At 65.1% G+C, this 18,193-nt stretch overlaps 2 protein-coding genes across 7 annotated transcripts; both read left to right on the top strand.

The window, feature by feature from the left end:
• Positions 1 to 3,030: 3,030 nt before the first annotated feature.
• TMEM150A (transmembrane protein 150A) lies at positions 3,031 to 7,749 on the top strand. The gene is made up of 7 exons (XM_048069056.2): positions 3,031 to 3,274; positions 3,627 to 3,674; positions 5,592 to 5,663; positions 5,868 to 5,935; positions 6,113 to 6,240; positions 6,576 to 6,753; positions 7,058 to 7,749. The coding sequence occupies exons 1-7, from the start codon at positions 3,195 to 3,197 to the stop codon at positions 7,297 to 7,299; spliced, it is 816 nt and encodes a 271-aa protein (XP_047925013.1). The 5' UTR covers positions 3,031 to 3,194; the 3' UTR covers positions 7,300 to 7,749.
• A 239-nt stretch (positions 7,750 to 7,988) lies between these two features.
• Positions 7,989 to 18,130, top strand: NFKB2 (nuclear factor kappa B subunit 2). Of its 6 annotated transcripts, none has more exons than XM_067000442.1 (24): positions 7,989 to 8,127; positions 10,566 to 10,758; positions 11,401 to 11,445; positions 11,676 to 11,754; positions 12,160 to 12,197; positions 12,284 to 12,382; positions 12,526 to 12,677; positions 13,500 to 13,606; positions 13,730 to 13,888; positions 14,169 to 14,273; positions 14,431 to 14,516; positions 14,642 to 14,780; positions 14,863 to 14,982; positions 15,060 to 15,242; positions 15,353 to 15,494; positions 15,658 to 15,772; positions 15,962 to 16,169; positions 16,256 to 16,425; positions 16,543 to 16,645; positions 16,731 to 16,963; positions 17,202 to 17,271; positions 17,364 to 17,536; positions 17,615 to 17,726; positions 17,809 to 18,130. In XM_067000442.1, the coding sequence occupies exons 2-24, from the start codon at positions 10,714 to 10,716 to the stop codon at positions 17,934 to 17,936; spliced, it is 2,811 nt and encodes a 936-aa protein (XP_066856543.1). In that variant the 5' UTR covers positions 7,989 to 8,127; positions 10,566 to 10,713; the 3' UTR covers positions 17,937 to 18,130. The 6 variants fall into 6 exon arrangements, with proteins under 6 accessions (XP_066856543.1, XP_066856542.1, XP_066856546.1 ...); XM_067000441.1 differs by having other exon boundaries at positions 12,157 to 12,197; XM_067000445.1 differs by lacking the exon at positions 11,401 to 11,445.
• The last annotated feature ends 63 nt before the right edge of the window (positions 18,131 to 18,193 follow it).

Here is an 18,193-nt window from a genome sequence, read left to right as displayed (position 1 = left end):
TGTTGTGGCAAGATCCACACAGCGTCTTTAGAGCTGTGCGAGGCACTGATGCCTTCCCTATCGGAAGGATTCCAGAGGATTCCTGTGGGCTTAATAAGGAGTTTAAAAACTTCTGAGTTTGTTTGAATTTCGTGGTCAAAGGTCTAAATATTGCGTAATGGAAATGTGATGCGCATGCTAGGAAAGCCCCGTTAATAAATCCTGGTTATCTTTCCCTGTTTCTACCATTCCTTGAATACTTTTATTCCTGTAACCTTCTCTTCCTCGCCCTCCAGTACCAAAGCCATGGTGTCCCTGCTGCTCTTAGACACTTCCCTTCATGCTTTTGAGCCCTTGCCCTGCCTGCCCATGGTGCTTCTACGTCCAGCCCACCTCTCTGTCCTGTATTTTCAAGGCTTGACTTCTATTTACAGCTCTGTTTTTCTAAGCTGTCTCCAAACCGCTTGCTGAAGCCTTTAGATGATTAACTCTTCATAAGCCATTGCTCAACTCTAAAGCGCTTTTATGTCAGCACTGCTGCCCTCTGATCCCTGGACAGTCTTTTGACTTCTTGGACTGCTGTCATTTACCGGCAAAGCCCAGTTTTTCCTGTTGCCTTAAGATAGGTGTTTTGAGGATGCTGCATTTTAAACTGTTTGCAAACCCAATTTGTACCTAGATCCCTGTATCTTAACTCAGACAATCGTGGTGCAAAGCAAAAACTACCAGAGGAAACTGCAGGAAATGGGACTGGAATGTAAAGAATGTAGGATGGAAAGACAAAATTGCACTTTAAACGGTTTTCACTAAAGTGCAAATAGGAATGGGCTGAAAAATAGATAAATTTATTTCAGCATTGTTTGGATTTTGCAATAAAGAGGTTTCAAGTGTTATGGAAAAAAAAAACATAAATTGTTTTAGTGTGAGCTCAGAGGAGATCAAGGATCAGCTGACAGGTAGCACTTGCTGTGTGATAAATACAGTTTTATTGATCAAGTCTCTTGACTTTTCCTTGTAACTTGAATTACACAACAGCCGTGCTGCCAGCGGCTGTTGGTGAGCAGGGGTGGTCACAGCCCTAGCGTTCAAGCCTGTCCCAGCATCCACTTCTGCTAGACTTGGACTTCTTTCTCATTTTTACGGGTCTGACTCACTGTTGTTCCAGAGGATGCTGGACAGACATCACAGTAGTTTGGGTTTGCTTGCCTCTTGCTGTTCCAATGTACATCAAGAACAGCTTCCGCAGCTGAAAGAGAGCAGGAATAAATGTCAGTAATCAGCATATGTCAATAGAAGGGCTTACTGTGGAGCTGGTGTTGTCCTCAGTATGAAGCCTTCTAACACAAGAAAGCCCTATTTAAAAGATAAGCTCTGGCTGAAAAATGTAAATTTGACGCTGAAACTTGTAAGTGCAGAATCTGAAGCAATGCTGCTTTTACTCAGATTCAGTATTAACAGGAAAAAAGGCCGTGTGCTAAAGCGTACTCAGCAGACCCAGTGATTTCAGAGAGGCGCCATCCAAAAGTGACCTGGCTTTTCCCTAACTACCAAGCTCCTTCCTGGAAACGCCACCTGTTGAGCTCCATCGGGAAACCTGCTCGTGTTAGAGCCTGAAGCATCCTGAAAACGCATCCCCCTCTGCTCCGCACCACCTGCGCATGCAAAGCAGCCTGCTTGGGTTTGCACTGCCCGTCCCATTGTCCAGGAACAATCCCAGCCCCACAAAGGCTGCTGGAGGCGGCAGCAGCTGCAGCACTGGCCCGGCGCCCGCCACACTGGGCAGCATTGTTCCTGCCGCCGCCGTGCGACCGCGGGGCCGCCGGGAGCGAGGGTCGTGCCCGCTGTCCTCCGGCCGGCGGCAAGGCAAAGGCAGGTGGGGGAGCACGGAACGAAGTTGTGGGGCACAGCGTCCTGCAGCGAGAGGTGGGGCAATGCCATGCTACAGAGCAGGGAAAGACGCTGGGCCTTCGAGGAGCCAGCTTGGCTTCAGTTTTTCAGGAAGATCTCCAGGGACTACAAGTCCCAGTGTGCAATACTGTGCCCGGGGTTGTATAACCTGAGCTGGGGGCAGCAGGGGGCCAACGGCATGGCCTGTGAGCGTTGCCCTTCCTCTTCCCAGGGCCCAGGCAGGCGTGATGGTCCCTGCCGGCTGCAGGAGGAGTGCAGGCAGCCGCAGGGCCCGAGGGCCATCTGCACCCTTGGGCTGTGCTGGGAGTGTTGGGACCTGCAGCCACATGCCCCTGGCTGCCACGGGGCAGGAGGGTGTGTTAGTGCCGGGCTGCGGGCAGGAAAACGCGGCTGATGGTCCCTCGCCGCTGCCAGGGGAAGTCACGCTTCCTCTTCTAACTTTTCCATTTAAGACAAATAGAAAGCTCCCGGGGCAGCGGGGCTGGTGGGCGGCAGCTGGACTGGATGCCCGGCTGGGCAGCGCCTGGCGAAGGAGAGGTCGCCCTGACAGGGTCAGGACCGTGTGCGCGGGCAGGTGCCCATTACGCAGCCCGCTGGCAATGGGGCAAGATCCGTCCGTGCTGTGGCACGAACTGCACCACGGCCTCGGGACCCGTCCGAGCCGCCCTAACCCCGATCCCTCACGCGCCGCAGCAGGGAGGGAAGGGAGTGGGGTGCTCCTCGCGGGCCGTGCCCGCCGCACCGGGCGGCCGGGGCTGGGCTCCTGCTACCCGGGGCTGGGCTCCTGCTACCCGGGGCTGGCCTCCTGCTACCCGGGGCTGGGCTCCAGCTACCCGGGGCTGGGCTCCTGCTACCCGGGGCTGGGCTCCTGCTACCCGGGGCTGGCCTCCTGCTACCCGGGGCTGGGCTCCTGCTACCCGGGGCTGGGCTCCTGCTACCCGGGGCGCAGCTTGAGGCACGCGGGGTGTCCGGCCGGGGGCCCCCAGCCGCTGCCCGTCCCGGTGCCCCGCAGGGCCGCCGCCACGTGGCGCCCGGGGCCGGGCCGTGCCGGGCCAGCCGCGCTCCCCGCCGGGCGGGGCGGGCCCTGCGCCGAGCGGGACCCCGCGCCTGCCCCGGGGCGGAGCCGTCCCGTCCCGTCCCGTCCCTCCCGTCCCGTCCCGTCCCGGTCCCGGCCCGGCCCCGGCCCCGGCCCCGGCCCCGCGGCGGGCGCTGCCCATGGGGAGCGCGGCCCGGCGGCGGCCCGGCAGCAGGAGGCAGCGGGGAGGCTCCCCCGGCGGCCCCGCCGCCCGCCGCTAGCCCGGCGGGGCATGCCCGGCCCCGCCATGCCCGCCTGGGGGATCCTGCCCGTCACGCTGCCCGCCTTCACCATCACCGGCATGTGGATCGTGTGAGTAGCGCCGGGGGGGGCTCCGCGCCCGGGACCCCCTGCCCGGCCGGCCGGCTGGGTGCCGGGGGCTCGGAGCATCGCTGTGCCCGAGGGCAGCCCGGGCAGCACGCGGAGCGGCCCCCAGAGCCCCCAGCTCCCGGTGCTGGGGGGAGGCAGGGCAGGCCCTGCCGGTGGGCTGCTGGTGTGGGAGGTGGGTGCAGGTGGGGGTCACGTCCCAGCGGGGACAGCCGGCCCTGCGCCTTACTTTCGGCTCCCGGTGAGCTCCTCTGCAGAGGTGAAGCGATGTGGGCAGCCCGGGATGTGCCCCCCATCCCGCAGGGCACCGCGTAACCCCCGCTGTCATCTCCCCCAGGTACGCCATGGCGCTCTCCAACAACCACATCTGCCCCGTCCACAACTGGTAAGGTCCTGGGGGTGGGCAGGGTGGTGGGGCCCCCTGGTTAAACACCCTGCTGACGGCAGGTCCTGCTCCGTTCCTCACCTGCTCTGACCCGCGGGTGGTTTTGGGGGAGCAAAGCCGTGTAGGGGCTAGCTGCCAGCAGGATTGGGCCCCGTGTTTGCAGAGCCTTGGGGATGGTGGAGCTGAGCAGAGCTACATCCAGCCCTCCCCCCCGTCCCGGCACACTTGTGTGCGGTCACGGCCGCTCCGGTGAGCAGTCCGGCCCTGCGCACGGCACCCGGGGAGAAGGAGGCCATTGAGTAAACGCTAAGCACGGAAAAAGCCTGAAAATAAGTGGTCAGGGAATTACAGAGGGCCGTGTGTCTCCATGGAGAAGGCCGGGACTCACTAGCTGGAGACTTGGACCCTGGGCCCTGGCAGTGCCAGCAGGGCTGTGCTGCGGCACCCATCTGTGCCCCAGGCTGGGAGGGAAGAGCTGTCCGCGCTCTCAGGAATTTCTTCTGCATGACTCTTGGCTTGTTGCGTCTCCTAAAAAATCTGCCCAGAAAATCCATGTTAGCTCAATTCTTGCTGGAGTGTTTGAAGGAGGGTAAAAAAAAAAAAACAACCCGCTGCCATTTCCTGTCTGATGGATTATTCTGTCCTGGGAAGAATGTGTTTGTCGGCGTTGTCTCTGTGGCATAAACAGACGTTAATGATGAATAATGCTTCCAAACTTTGGGCTGATTGCTTTAAAAAAAATAGAAAAATCCCAAACCAAACAACACCACAAGAGCAGCCCTTGAGGAGGCCGTGGGGCTCCACGCCTTGCTCGGGTTTCGCGGTTGGAAAACAAAGCCACCAGTAAACGAGGAGACTGAAAAAACAGCAGAGACCAGCCCAGCCCTTTCCGAAAAGTCCTGCTTAACTGTGCGATTGCTGAGCCGCTTCAGCTGGAGGCGGCCGGCGGCTCGGCTCCGACGGGCACCTTTGGCTCTGTGGCTGCAGGGTGGAGGCCCCCTGGGCTGTGCCAGCTAGGAGTGCCCGGGCGATGCTGCAGTAACAGGTGATGGGCTCATGCAGGACACCCAAAAACCCTTCTGTGATCAGGTGCCAGCTCCTGGGAGAGCCCAGGCGGCTTCCCTGGGTGTCACGGCTCTGACCGTCCTGTCACCTTCCTCCCACCATGTCCTTGGCCTTGCCCCTGCTGTGCCCCACCATCAGGTGTTGGGGACAACAGTACCACTCCCTCGTGATGGTCCCGCAGGCTGATGCTGTGTGGTGGTGCCCCAGAGGCAGTCACTCTGCTGCCAGGGCCACCCAGGTGCCCCAGGCCACTTGGGAGGGCTGGGGGACGCCGGCCAGCAGCTGCGCTGGGAGAAGCTGCAGCCAGACCGCGGGAGAGGGGATTTCCTCCCTTCCTTCCCGCTTGTGCTCAGGGCAGCCCTGCCTCCTCTGGGATGGCCATGGGCAGCGGAGCCCCTTTCCAATACAGGGGGTGTCGCTGTGTGGCCAGGCCCCCCTATCCCCCAGAAGAGGAGCCATCCCTCCCCATGCCAGCAGCCTGCTCTAGGGCTTTGCCCACAGCCTGGTAGTGGCATGGAGGGGACAAGAGGCATGTACCCCTGAGGGGGCAGCTCGGTCAAAAAGCTGCTGAAGAGGCCCCGGGGCCAGCCGGGGTGGGCACTGCGGGGTGCCCGTGCCCCTGGGATCCGTTTCCCGCCCGGGCGCCACGTTCCCTGCAAGCCCGGAGCTGCCGGTGGCTGCGCGCCCGGCTCCACCCGCGCTGCCAGCCCGGGGCTGTGTGTGCCAGGGCTGGGAGCTGCGTGTTCCTGCTCCTGCCCCGGGGCTCCCTGTGGGCATCCAGGGCGTGATGCCCCCCGGGGGTGGTGCTCCCTGGCTGCAGGCCCCCCCAGCCCGTCCCTTTGCTCCCCGCAGGAATTACAACCAGTCGTGCGGCGTGGATGGCCCCGGCTCCTGCTGCACGCTGGATCACATCCCCCTTGTGAGGTGAGGAGCTGGTGGGTGGGCTGGGGGCCGGGCCGAACCCAGCCCCTCTCCTCCCTGGGGGCACGGAGCGGCAGAGGGAAGCCCCTGGGAGAGATGGGGACGAGCAGCGGGTGCTCGGGGCCGCCCAGGAGCGGGCCCTGGGGAGGGTCCTGCACCCTGGTGCCCCCTGCTGAGGGCTGCCCGTGCCGTGCCTTGTCCCCACAGCAAGTGTGGCACCCTGCCTCCCGAGAGCTGCTTCTTCAGCCTCATCTGCAGCCTGGGCTCCTTCATGGGTAAGTGCGCGGTGCTGAGGGAGCGGGACGCTCGGCCTAGTGCCGGGCTGGGAGCGGGGCGCTGCGTAGAGCCGGCCCTGGGGTGCTAGCCAGCAAAATGGTGGGCCTGGGATGGGCCCGGGATTGGGGGGTCTCCAGCCAGCCGTGTGTGATGGGCGCTGTGTCTCCGTCCCGCAGTCATCCTGGTGGGGCTGCTGAGGTACGCTCACGTCCTGGAGCGCGTCGGGCCGTCACTCCTCAACACCCTGGGGCTGGCCACCGGCTGGCTCTGCGCCGCCGGCCTCACCATGGTCGGCAACTTCCAGGTAAGGCTTCTCCCTGGGGGCTGGGGCTGGTGCGGGGCAATGTGGGGCTGATGTGGAGGTTGGAGGAGTGCGGGTGGTGGCAGGATTTGGGGGTGTTTTGTTGTTTCGTGCACACCTCCACCCCCCAGGCACCGCACTTCCCCAGCATGTTTTATTTGCACGCTCATCATTTCGGGCCCGGATTACGCAGCCGGTTTGGGTTTAGCACTTATCTCAGAAAGCAAACATTTCAGCACCTGCCTGCTGCTTTCCGCAGTGCAGGGCAGGGCTGGGGCGGCGCTGGCTGTCCCCTTCGTGGCCCCTCGGAGCCGCGAGCTGACGGCCTGTGCCCGCAGGTGGATCACGCCAAGGTGCTGCACTACATCGGAGCGGGGGTGGCCTTCCCCACCAGCATGCTGTTCGTCTTCCTGCAGTCCGTCCTCACCTACCGCATGGCCAAAACCCGCGGGCATTACTGGACCGGCCACCTGCGTAGCATCCTCACCGCCGTGGCCTTCATCACCCTCGTCTTCAGTATCCTTTTCCTGGCCCTGCCGTCTGTGGGGAGGTCACTGGGGTGGGCAGGTGACGGCGGCCCCGGCCTGGCTGCCATCACCCTTGGGGTGTTGGGGTGGGCTGCGGGAGCATGATGGCCCTTCATGGCCTCAGCCCACACCTGGCAGAGCAGAAGGGCCACCTTATTTTGTTTAATGGGTATTTTGAGCCCTCGGCAATGCAAAACCTGTCTGATTTACCTATAGCCTATGACACATAACCTATGGTCCTCCTTGGGGTGGCTGGGGGCTGGCCGTGCTTTCCTTGACCGGGTTGTCCTCAGGCGGTGTGTTCTTCATCCAGGAGAGCTTTGTGCTGCAGCACGTGGCCGCGCTGTGCGAGTGGATGTTCATCATCGACGTCCTGGTCTTCTACGGCACCTTCACCTTCGAGTTCGGGGCCATCTCCACGGACACCTTCCTGGTGCTGCTGAAAGCCAGCCGGGCCCCCAAAAGTTACAAAGGCGAGAGCAGCCTGCCTGGCACGGCCTGCATCCACGGCACGGAGGGGCTGGCCATGGTGTGACCCCGATGGGAGGCAGGCTGACGGTGGGGACCAGCAAGTGGGGCTCTGCCAGCGGCTCCCCACCTCGAATGTCTCCCAGACCCCGCGTGCCTCGGGGTGCACGTGTGTGTGCGTGCACACGTGGTGCTTGGTACGTGCCCCCCGACCAGGAGCTGCAGCCGGGCTCCTCCAGCAGCTGAGGCTCTGCAGCCCCCGGGGAGCAGGAGCTGCCCTCCAAGGGCTGCTAGGGGACGGGGGTCAGGGTTGTCCCCTCTGTGTCCTTGGCTGTCGGAGACAATCATGCGGGGGGAGCACCCCACTGGTGTGAGCCTGTCCTGGAGGCTGGTGGGAGCGGGGAGGGCGATGAATGAGTGTGTGCGTGTGTACATAGAGCTACGTATATATACAGATCGATGTATATACACATATATATATAGTTTTTCCCTTGTCCCTCGCGAGGGGCATTGCTGCTGCTGTGCGTGTGGGCCAGGTTGCGCCCCCCGAGTTGCCCACCTGTACGAACCTGGCCGACGCCTCCCCCGGTGCGTGTAGTTGGAAGAGGAGCGTTCTGACTTTTATATATAATATATGTTAAAAAAAAAAACAAAACCAGCAGCCACGCCACGAGCAGGGCGCGGGGACTTCACAGCCACAGACGGGCCGCTGCGGGGCCGCCCCCGGCCGCCCCCTCCCCGCGGCCCGGCCCGGCCCCGCCGCCCCCCGGTGCCCCCGGTGTGCGGGGCCGGGCGGGGCGGGGCGGCGGCCGGGAAGCCCCGGGAGGCGGGGCCGGGCCGGGACTTTCCCGGGGCAGCGGCGGGAGCGCGGCGCCGAGCGGGGCTGGGGCCGGAGGTGAGCGGCGGGGGGCGTCGGGGGTAGGGGTAGGGAAGGGGGAGGCGGGCCGGGAGGCCCCCCGGGGAGCGGGCAGGGTTAGGGTTAGGGGTGGGTTAGGGTTAGGGGGAGGAGGGAGAGGTTGGAGGTGCCGGGGAGGGTGAGCGAGATGCTGGGGAGCTGCAGGCTGGGGAGGGGACAGCCAGGGCTGGTTTTCCTCTTTCCGTGCCCCTGTGGCCCCAGTCCCTGCCTGCAGTGCCAGGAGGGTGCTGGTGCGTGGGGCTGCCCCGCGCCTCTGCCCCACAGCCGGAGCACCAGCGGTGCCATGGGCAGCGTGGGAGCACAGGGACAGGGGCAGCACAGGCCCCGCCGGCACCCAGAGGGGGTTTTGGAGGATGTGCAGGCACACGAGTGGAGCAGATGGTTCATAACACAACAAAGCAGCTGATTTATGGGCCCCTAGAGGAGAAACACAGAAGATCAGTGGGTGGCTGGGGTTTGCCAGAACGAACTTGATAGCCGTGATGGGAGGAAAGGCATTTCGTGCACAGAGATACGAGTGGTTTGGTGTGCCAGGGCGGGCTGCTGGAAGGCTGGGAGAGGGGATTTGTCCCCGCTACTTCTATGGGTCATGGGATGGATTTCCAGGACAGGTCTCTGAACCAGGTCCCTGCAGGAAAGACCCTGCAGCCTTGTCAGCCACACAGTTGCTAACAAGTAGCTGCGATGGAGCAGGGCCCAGGAATTGAGCAGAAACCAGGCTTGGGAATTTAAGGCCGTAATTTGCAGGCATTAGCAAGCTCCTGGAGAAACAAAATGCGCAGGGAATAGCTTTAAAGAGGAGCAGCCGGGTGGGTGGCTGGGGCTGTTTGTACACAGGGGTAGGTCAGAGTTGTGCCACGCTCCTGCTGCCTCCCATGTTTCTGGAGGGCCCTTTCCCGTGGCTGCTAAACAGTGCTGGTGCAGCCGGATGGACGGACGTTTCCCTGGTGCCTGCAGGGCACCAGCTCTGCAAGTCAGCTGGCTGTCATGGGAGAAAAGAAAACAGCACCAGCATTGCTGGGTCACGTTCGGGGAGCTGCAGGCATGAAGCAGGGCTGTAACCCGCTGCGCTTGCCAGCGGCTGGCCCTTTGTGGAGGCAGCCTGGCACCGGGAGCTGGCTCGGCAGCGGGCTGCACCATCCGTCCGGCAAGGGGCCGGTGCTGCTTGGGGCAGCGATGCCTGCAAAATCCGTCCTGAGTCATAGGAACGTGAAGACATGGGGGAATCAGCCCAGCAAGGGGAGCCTGCAGCGTGTGGGTGAGGGTGCATGCGATCCTGGTGTCCAGAGGTGCACCGGGGGGGCAGGACGGGGAGGTGGGTTATCTTGTGGGAGTATCTTGGGGGACAGAAACGCAGTGTGCTGTGCCTCCAGGTGTAAAGCAGCCTCTCCCTGCTGGTCCTGGGGGCCTGAAGGCGCCCTGCCACGCACGGGAGGCAGCGCTTATCTCAGAGCAGCGCTGTGTTGCCGTGGGCTCTTCCAGGAACAAGGAAGCTGGCGGTGACCCTCCAGCTCTGCTCAGCGAGCAAGGTGTGCTTCCTCCGACACGCCAGCGTGCAGGCACAGGGACAGACAGCTGCCGAGCGAGACCCAGCCACGCAGGCTGGGGACAGGGCAGGCATGGCCCCGTGACGTTCCTGAGTCATGCCGTTTGCTGCAACAAGTGGAAGTGTGCAGGGCAGAGATGAGCGAGCTGCAAAAACCCCTCGAGGGATGGGGCTGAGGGCGCAGGAGAAAGGGGAGCTGCTGTGCGCAGGGGGCACGGTGTGTTCTTCTCGAGGGTTTGCCTTGGGACTCCCCCAAACGGGCTCAGTGGTTAGGGTTAGAGGGGGTCCTCCTGGCTCACCGGTGAAGGACATTTGTCCCCTCTTTCACTTCTTTGTGACATCTGCAGCAACAGATTTGGCAGTGGGCTGAGGGTGCCCGGGTGGGATCCAGGCAGCAGGCAGCGTGTGATGCTTCCCGCTGGCCTGCGCCGGGTCACGTCTGTGCTCCCAGGCCTTGGGAACGGCCCGAGGAAGGTCCCCCCTCGCTTTGCACTGAGGTCTTGGCCCCCCCTTGGTCCCCGCACCCCGAGCTGAGCCGCTGCCTCGGCCGCATCCCGTGGGCAGGAGCTGCTGGAGCTCAGCTGTGCTCCTGCAGCCCTGGGGAAAATCTCAGGCCCAGAGCCTCAGGGCAGCCCCTTTGGAGGGCTTGAGCGGCTGGAAAATCTCCTTGAAAAAGCTCTTTTCGGCTTCTGAAGAATATGAGTCACTCACGAGCTGAACAATCCCCTTCCTTCCCCTCTTCTCCCACACACCCAAAATCCCCTGAGCGGGACCTGCGGCAACCACTGCTTCAGAAATTCATGGTACGAGGGCACAGGGGAGTCAGATACGTGTTTTTTTTTTTTTTTTTTTTTAATTTTCCACTGCTTAGTGAGGAAAAGGAATGCGGAGAACGAGAGCGTGCCCTGCTCCGCTCTGATCCTGCCCCTTTGCTAGAAGCCTCCGGTGCTTTCCCGCTGCCGGGCAGACCCTGACCCCGGCGGGACCCGTGTCTGCGGCTGCTGGCAGTCCCCGCGGCGATGCTGGGGCTGGACGGGCTGCTGAGGCCTGCCTCTTCCTCCGCGGTGAGTGGGAGGCTCGAGGGCTGCGGGCGCTGCTTTACGGGGAGACGCTCCCTCGGGGGGCTGCGGGGCGGCCGCTCCGGCTCCGCGGCGGGAAGGTGGGGATGGGGACGAGGCCGGCGAACGCCCCGCAGCCTCGACGGGAGCGATGCGGGGGCTGTCGTGTGAGTGGGGACGGGGCACGGGGCGACGGCAGGGCTCACCCTCCTGCCTGCCCCTGTCCCCCGGGCCGGGGGGGACCCCTCGGGGCAGCGCTTTGGGAACGGCTCCCGCTCGGGGCCGGGGACTCGCGGGGCGCCCCGTCGAGGCGGGACGGGACGGGGCCGGGCCCGGGCCCCCGGGGGCGTTACGGGACGGGGCCGGCTCACGGCCGCCCCGCCGGGATTTCCAGCCCGGCCGCGGGGCAGGGCCCCAGCCCCCGGCTGCCTCGGGAGGGCGCGGAGCGGCCGCGGCCGCCCCTCGGGGTCCGGGAGCCGCGGGTCGCGCCGGGCCGGGCCGGGCCGGGCCGATCCGGGCCGGTGCCGCTGGGCGGGGCGGTGACGCGCGGGGCCGTCATTTCCCGGCTCGGCGGGGTTTCTGGGGACTTTCCGGAGCGGCGGGGCCTTCCTGCCGCCCGGCCCCGCTCAGCGCCCGCTCTGCCCGCAGGCCGGCGCCCGGCCCCGCGCCGACATGGACGAGCACTTCCAGCCCGTGAGTGAGCGCTGCCGGGGGGGGGGGGTGGGCCGCGGGGTGCTGTCCCTCTGTCTGTCCGTCCCTCTGTCTGTCTGTCTGCCCTGGGGTCAGAGCGGGACACGGGGGGCGCTGGGGACAGGGGTTTCGGCACCCACACGCCCCGCTCGGTGGGGAGGGTATCGGGGTCTGTGCCCGCCCGGGGGCTGCAGCCCCGTCGTCTCACGCTCCCCTTCCCTCCCCTCGCCCAGTGCCTGGATGGGATCGACTACGACGACTTCAGTTTCGGCACCCACATGATGGAGCAGAAGGAGCCCCTGATGCAGACGGGTAAGGGACGTGTCCCCCCGGGGTCCCCGGCCGCGGCAGCGGGGTTTCCCGGCGGGCTGACTCACGCCGGGTGGTTCCCAGCGGCGCCGCGGGCCGTGCACCCCGTGTCCCCGACGTGGGCTGGGTGGGAATCCCTGCCCCGTGCCACCGGGATGGGGCTGGTCAGCCCGGCCGTGCTGCCCCATCCGCCAGGGAGCTGAGCTGGGGCTGTGCTGGGGGTCCCCGAGTGCCAGAGCATCCTGACGGCTGCTCCCAGCCAGGGGTTGGGGCCCTGAGGACCCCATGGGACAGACAGGGGTCACCTCGCTGTCACCACCGTCCCCATACCTCCAGCATCAGCACTGGGAGCACACACTGGCTGCCCTGTGCTTCTCACCGGTGCCTCTCCTCTCTGCCCTCCAGTAGAAGGCCCCTACCTGATCATCATCGAGCAGCCGAAGCAGGTAAGGACCTCACCCGGGCAGGGGCAGGCAGAGCGCCGGGGGCACGCTCCGGTGCCGTCGGTCTGACCCCCTCCGTGCTTCCACAGCGGGGTTTCCGATTTCGGTATGGCTGCGAGGGCCCTTCACACGGGGGGCTGCCGGGAGCATCCAGCGAGAAGGGGCGCAAGACGTACCCCACTGTCAAGGTGAGCATGGTGCTGGGGGGGGAACGGGCTTTGGGGATGCGTGTAGGGACTGGGAGGGGAGCCTGGAAGGGAGGACATTAATGGATATTGCGAAGCCCTGGCACTGACTATTGTACCTTGCTTCATCTCCCGTCTCCCCGCAGATCTGCAACTACATAGGGATGGCCCGGATCGAGGTGGACCTGGTGACACACAGCGACCCTCCCCGCGTCCACGCCCACAGCCTGGTGGGCAAGCAGTGCAACGAGGCCGGCAACTGCGTGGCCATCGTGGGACCCAAGGACATGACCGCGCAGTACGTGCGAAGGGGACCTGGCGGGCTGGGGCAGCCTCCTGCCCACACAGGGTGCCTGGAGGCCCTGCAGCTTTACACATTTGGGGGCTGGGGAGAAGAGGGGGGCCGATGCCCCTGGGAGCTGGTTTTGCTCAACGGGGCCAGGAGCGCGTTTGAACAAGGTCATCAGCACAGCTCTGTCCCCGAGTGTTTGGCCAGCCCTGGGTCCAGCACATGCAGCTGCTTGCATGCCTGTTTTGGGCTTCTGTCCTCGGGGTTGCAGCTCCTGCTGCAGCCAGGGCAGGCTCTCCTCCAGCTCTGCAGATAACTTCGTCAGGCAGCCGGGCTCTGCGTCTTGCTCCATAGACCTGTCGGGGGGCTCCTGCCCAGCCGGTGGCTGAGGCTGAAGCAGGCAGGCTCCTGCCTGGCTCTGCTGCCGTGTGCCTCAACACTGCTGTAGCCTGAGCAGCCCAATCTGGGGAAGAAAGGGTGTTTTCCTCAGATCTTCTGCTGGAGTGGGACAGGAGGGGCAGGAGCTGTTTGCGCTCTGTTGCTGCACACGAAGTCCCTTGTAGGTCCCGTAAATCCAACCCCTGCTGCTGGCTCAGCCTGGTCCCATTTGCATCCCTCTGCCCTCCAGCCCTCCCGGTTCCCCGCTTTGGGCTGGTCGCCTGCAGAGCCCTCCATTCTGGGCTCCTCTCCTCGCCGCTGTGGCGGCTCCTCTTTGCCCGGCACACGTTGACCTGCTGCTGCCCTGCTGCCTTGTGCTTGGCTCTGCTGGCCCTCGGTGGCCCGTGTGCCCCGGGGCTGGCTCTGCAATGACAGCGGGCTCTTCTCCGCCAGGTTCAGCAACCTGGGTGTGCTGCACGTCACCAAGAAGAACATGATGGAGATCATGAAGGAAAAGCTGAAGCAGCAGAAGATTCGCAACACGAATAGCCTGCTGACAGGTGGGGGCAGCCTGGGGCTGTGTGGGGCTGCGGGGAGCTGGGACCTGCTGTGGGGTGGCAGCTGCAGGGCTGGGCTGGGCACGGGGCCGGTGTGTCTGACAGCATCTCCCTGCGGCCCGGCAGAAGCCGAGCTGCGAGAGATCGAGCTGGAGGCGAAGGAGCTGAAGAAGGTGATGGACCTCAGCATCGTGCGGTTGCGCTTCACCGCCTACCTTCGTGACAGCAGCGGGAACTTCACGCTGGCCCTGCAGCCCGTCATCTCAGACCCCATCCACGACAGCAGTGAGTGCAGGGCCAGCTCCTGCTGGCAGGGGCAGGCTGGGCGCGGAAGGGGTGGGCTGTTTGGGTGCCGTGTTGGGCTGATGGATGCAGCTCCGCCGTCTGTCCCTGGGTGGTTTGGTGCTGCTCATCCTGGCAGAGTGATAAGGGGTGAACGGCTCCGTTTTGGCCAGCCTGGCCCCTGGGCTCCCCCGTGCAGCGGGCAGGGGACAGGGCAGGACGGGTGAGGAGGTCGTGGCTGCTCTGCCACCACGGGGGCTGCCAACGCCTCTTTGCTCTGCAGAGTCCCCTGGAGCTTCCAACCTGAAGATCTCGCGGATGGATAAGACGGCAGGCTCGGTGCGGGGCGGGGATGAGGTCTACTTGCTGTGCGACAAGGTCCAGAAAGGTAAAAGGCGTTCCCTCCGGCTGCGACCCTCTGCAGGGGCTGAGGCGGAACTGGTCCAAGCCCCAGGGCCCCGAGGTGGCCAGGTTCCATGGCCGTGTACCTGGAGCCCGGCCAGGCAGTGAGACAGGCGGTGCCAACCCCCCCTTTCCCCCCCCAGATGACATTGAGGTGCGCTTCTACGAGGATGATGAGAACGGCTGGCAGGCCTTCGGGGACTTCTCCCCCACGGACGTGCACAAGCAGGTACGGGGAGATGGGAGGGGGGCTCCTGTCGTGCCCCCGGGTGGGTGGGTGCCCCGTGAGGTGAAGTGGCCTCATCACTGACTCCAGGCAGGAGTGGTGCCAACACCCATCTTTGCTGCCCGCAGTACGCCATCGTCTTCCGCACGCCCCCCTACCACAAGCCCAAGATCGACCGTCCCGTCACCGTCTTCCTGCAGCTGAAGCGGAAGCGAGGGGGGGACGTGAGCGACTCGAAGCAGTTCACCTACTACCCCGTGGTGGAAGGTGAGCGCCGAGGGATGGGTGCTCTCAGCACCGGGCTGGGCGTTCTCCCCCACCCCTGAACCTCCCCGGTCTCTCCCTGCAGATAAGGAGGAGGTGGAGAGGAAGCGCAAGAAAGTCCTGCCCCAGTTTCCCCAGCACTTCGGTGGGGGCTCGCATATGGGGGGAGCCGGCGGCGGTGCCGGGGGCTTCGGATCGGGAGGAGGTGAGTCAGGAATCCCTGCTCCGCGCTCTGCCAGCCTAACCCTAACCCTAACCCTAACCCGCCCCCTTGCCCCGCAGGTGGGAACCTCAGCTTCCCCTACTCGCCTGGGCTGGCGTACAACAGCATCTACTCGACCGGCCCGCACCCCGTGGGGGGGTACCAGGGCGGCGTGCAGATGAAGGCCCCCAGCGTGGACGGGGATGAGGGCGACAGGCAGGTGCCTACGGACAGCGTATACTGCAAGGAGCTGCAGAAGCACGGTAGGAGGAGAGAGGGGGCCTGGAGACCTGCCTTGGGGTGGAGGACGTGCCTGGAGAGGCAGCTGGCGGGGGCGCTGGTTTTGGTGCTGATGTCCCGCTTCATCCTGCAGCCCAGATCTGTCACCTGTGGATGCTGGCCCTGGCGCGCCGCAACGCTCACGCCCTGCTCGACTACTCGGTCACCGCAGACCCCCGCATGCTGCTGGCTGTCCAGAGGCACCTGGCTGCCTCGCAGGACGAGAACGGGGACACGTGAGTGTGCAGGGCGAGGGGCGCACGGGGTGGGACAGCACAAACTTTGCTGGCACTCAGAGACCAGCCTCAGGGGGTGGCATTATAGGGCCAGGGAGCAGCAGCTGGTGGGGAGGCCCTGGGGACAGGGAGCTGGGACAAAGGCTGTCCTCTCTCCCCGCAGGCCTTTGCACCTTGCTATTATCCACGAGCAGACGGCTGTGATCAAGCAGCTGATCGACGTGGTCGTTAGCATCCCCAGCCCTCAGATCATCAACATCACCAACAACCTGCAGCAGGTACGGGGCTCCCAGGACGGCTGTTTTTCATGGGGAAGGGCTGAGGGGAGGGTCTCCCCTATCTGGGGCTTGCACCTGCACCCAGGTGCTGGGGGCTGCTGCCGCCCCCTGCTCAGGCTGTGTGTGAGGGGTGCTGGGGGCCGTGCCGGGATGGGACCAGCGCTGGTGACGGGTGCCTCTGTCCCGCAGACGCCGCTGCACTTGGCGGTCATCACCAAGCAGCCCCAGGTGGTGCAGCTCCTGCTGCAAGCCCGCGCAGACCCCACCTTGCTGGACCGCTACGGCAATTCCCTGCTGCACCTGGCGCTCCACACGGGCGATGAAGAGATGGTGAGGACGCTGCTGACCCACCTGGGTGCGGCTGCCCCGTACCTGCTGCGCCTGCCCAACTTCTACGGTGAGCGGGGCTGGGAGACAAAGGGCCCGGGTGGGGAAGGGGCCCGGCGTGGCTGGGGGGGTGCTGAGCCTCTCCCCCTGCCCCAGGCCTCCTGCCCGTGCACCTGGCCGTGAAGGCGAAGAGCCCGGCCTGCCTGGACCTGCTGGTCAGGAAGGGGGCGGACGTGAACGCCACGGAGATGCAGGGCGGGAGGACCCCGCTGCACCTGGCCGTGGAGATGGAGAACCTCAACATGGCCACCCACCTGGTGAAGAAGGTAGGGGGCTGGCTCCTCGCTGCGGGGCCGGGGTGGGCGCAGGGAGAGGGAGGCAGGGCCCCGCAGGAGGGGCGGCACCAGGGGCCCGTCCTCATGGCCTCGCGCCTTTCTCCATAGCTGGGAGCAGATGTCAACAGCCGGACCTTCGCTGGGAACACCCCCCTGCACCTGGCCGCCGGCCTGGGCTCCCCCACGCTCACCAAGCTGCTCCTCAAAGCAGGTAACCTGCCGCCCCCTCCCCTCATTCCCATGGGCAGTGGGAGCAGGCCCTGCCCTGCGGGGTCTCAGCCACCCCTCGCCCACAGGGGCAGATGTGCTGAACGAGAACGACGAGCCCATCAGCCCCTCCTCATCGGAGGCAAGCAGCGACACGGATGCCGACCCCGAGGAGCAGGAGGTGAGCATGGAGCTGGGGGAGCCGTCCCCAGCCACGCCGCGTGGCCCCAGCCCCCATCCCGACCCTGAGGAGGAGCAGGAGGAGACAGGGCCCCGACCGCGCCGCTGCCACACGCCGTTGGACCTGACCCGCAGCCAGAAGGTGTGCGGGGGGCACAGTGTGGGATGGGAGCGTTTCCATGGGTACACAGCGTGGGGTGGGGGGCCGTAGCACTGGGAGCCTCTCTGGAGAGGATGCCCTGGGGCAGAGCTGTGCCAGGAGCACAGCCACGGTGCCGGCACCAGCCAGGCCCGGCCTTGTGCCCCTCCACATCCCAGGGAACTGGGATGTGTTGGTCAGTGCTTGGGGTGATGCTCATGTCCGTGTGTCTGTCCCGCAGGTGCGGGACATCCTGCTGCAAGCCTCCCAGCCAGGCCCCAAGGCGGAGCTGACCGCTGCCCCCCGTGCAGGTGAGCAGCCCCTCTGCCCGGGCAGGGCAGGACCAAGGCCCTCCCGGCCGCGGGGACGGGCAGCGCGTGACAGAGCTGCGTGTCCCCCGCAGGGAACGTCCTGTCCCTGGACAACGACGCGCTGCAGGGCTTGGAGCAGCTGCTGAACCAGGACAGCAGCGGGTCTGACTGGATGGAGCTGGCCAAGCGGCTGGGGCTCTGCAGCCTGGTGGAGACCTACAAGGACACCCCCTCGCCCAGCGTCAGCCTGCTGCGCAGCTACGAGGTCAGCGCGTGGCCGGGGCGCCCTGTCCTCCTCCCGTCCCCACCGTGTCCCTCCCTGCTCACTGTTCTCTCCCCGCAGCTGGCCGGGGGCAGCCTGGGAGGGCTGCTGGAGGCGCTGGACTCCATGGGGCTGCGCAAGGCCGTCAGGATGCTGCGCAAAACCGAGGCGCAGGAGAAGCTGCAAAGCACAGGTATGGGGAGTGGCAGGAACGGGGTGAGGGCCCTGCTGCCCCCCGGCCTCTCCCCCCTGACCGCCCCGGGCTTGCCTTGCAGAGATCAAGGAGGACAGCGCCTACGGGAGCGAGTCGGTGGAGGAGGAGCAGGTGCCTGCCCTGGCCCTGAAGCCAGGGCCGGTGCCAGCAGGCGAGCTGCCCCACAGCCAGCAGCAGCAGGTGCACTGAGGGGCCGGGGGGGCCGTGCTGCCCCCCGCCCTGCCCATCCCATCCCACACAAGTGCCTTCTGGACTGGGAGCCCACGCCGCAGCCCCGGCTGCCTGGACGCTCGGGGGCGGGATGCAGCCTGCCCCGGCCCCTCTCTGCTCTTATTTAACGGTCCCTCCCTCTCCTGGTGAATAAAGGGACACGGTTTCCATTAGCCTCAGCCAGCTGTGTCTCTGCCGCAAGGCGGCGAGGCAGGGCGCTCACCCCCAGCACCGAG

The sequence above is a fragment of the Anser cygnoides genome, chromosome 7 (genome assembly GCF_040182565.1).
Source record: "Anser cygnoides isolate HZ-2024a breed goose chromosome 7, Taihu_goose_T2T_genome, whole genome shotgun sequence".
NCBI lineage: Eukaryota > Metazoa > Chordata > Aves > Anseriformes > Anatidae > Anser > Anser cygnoides.
This window is presented reverse-complemented; position numbering and strand designations above follow the sequence as displayed.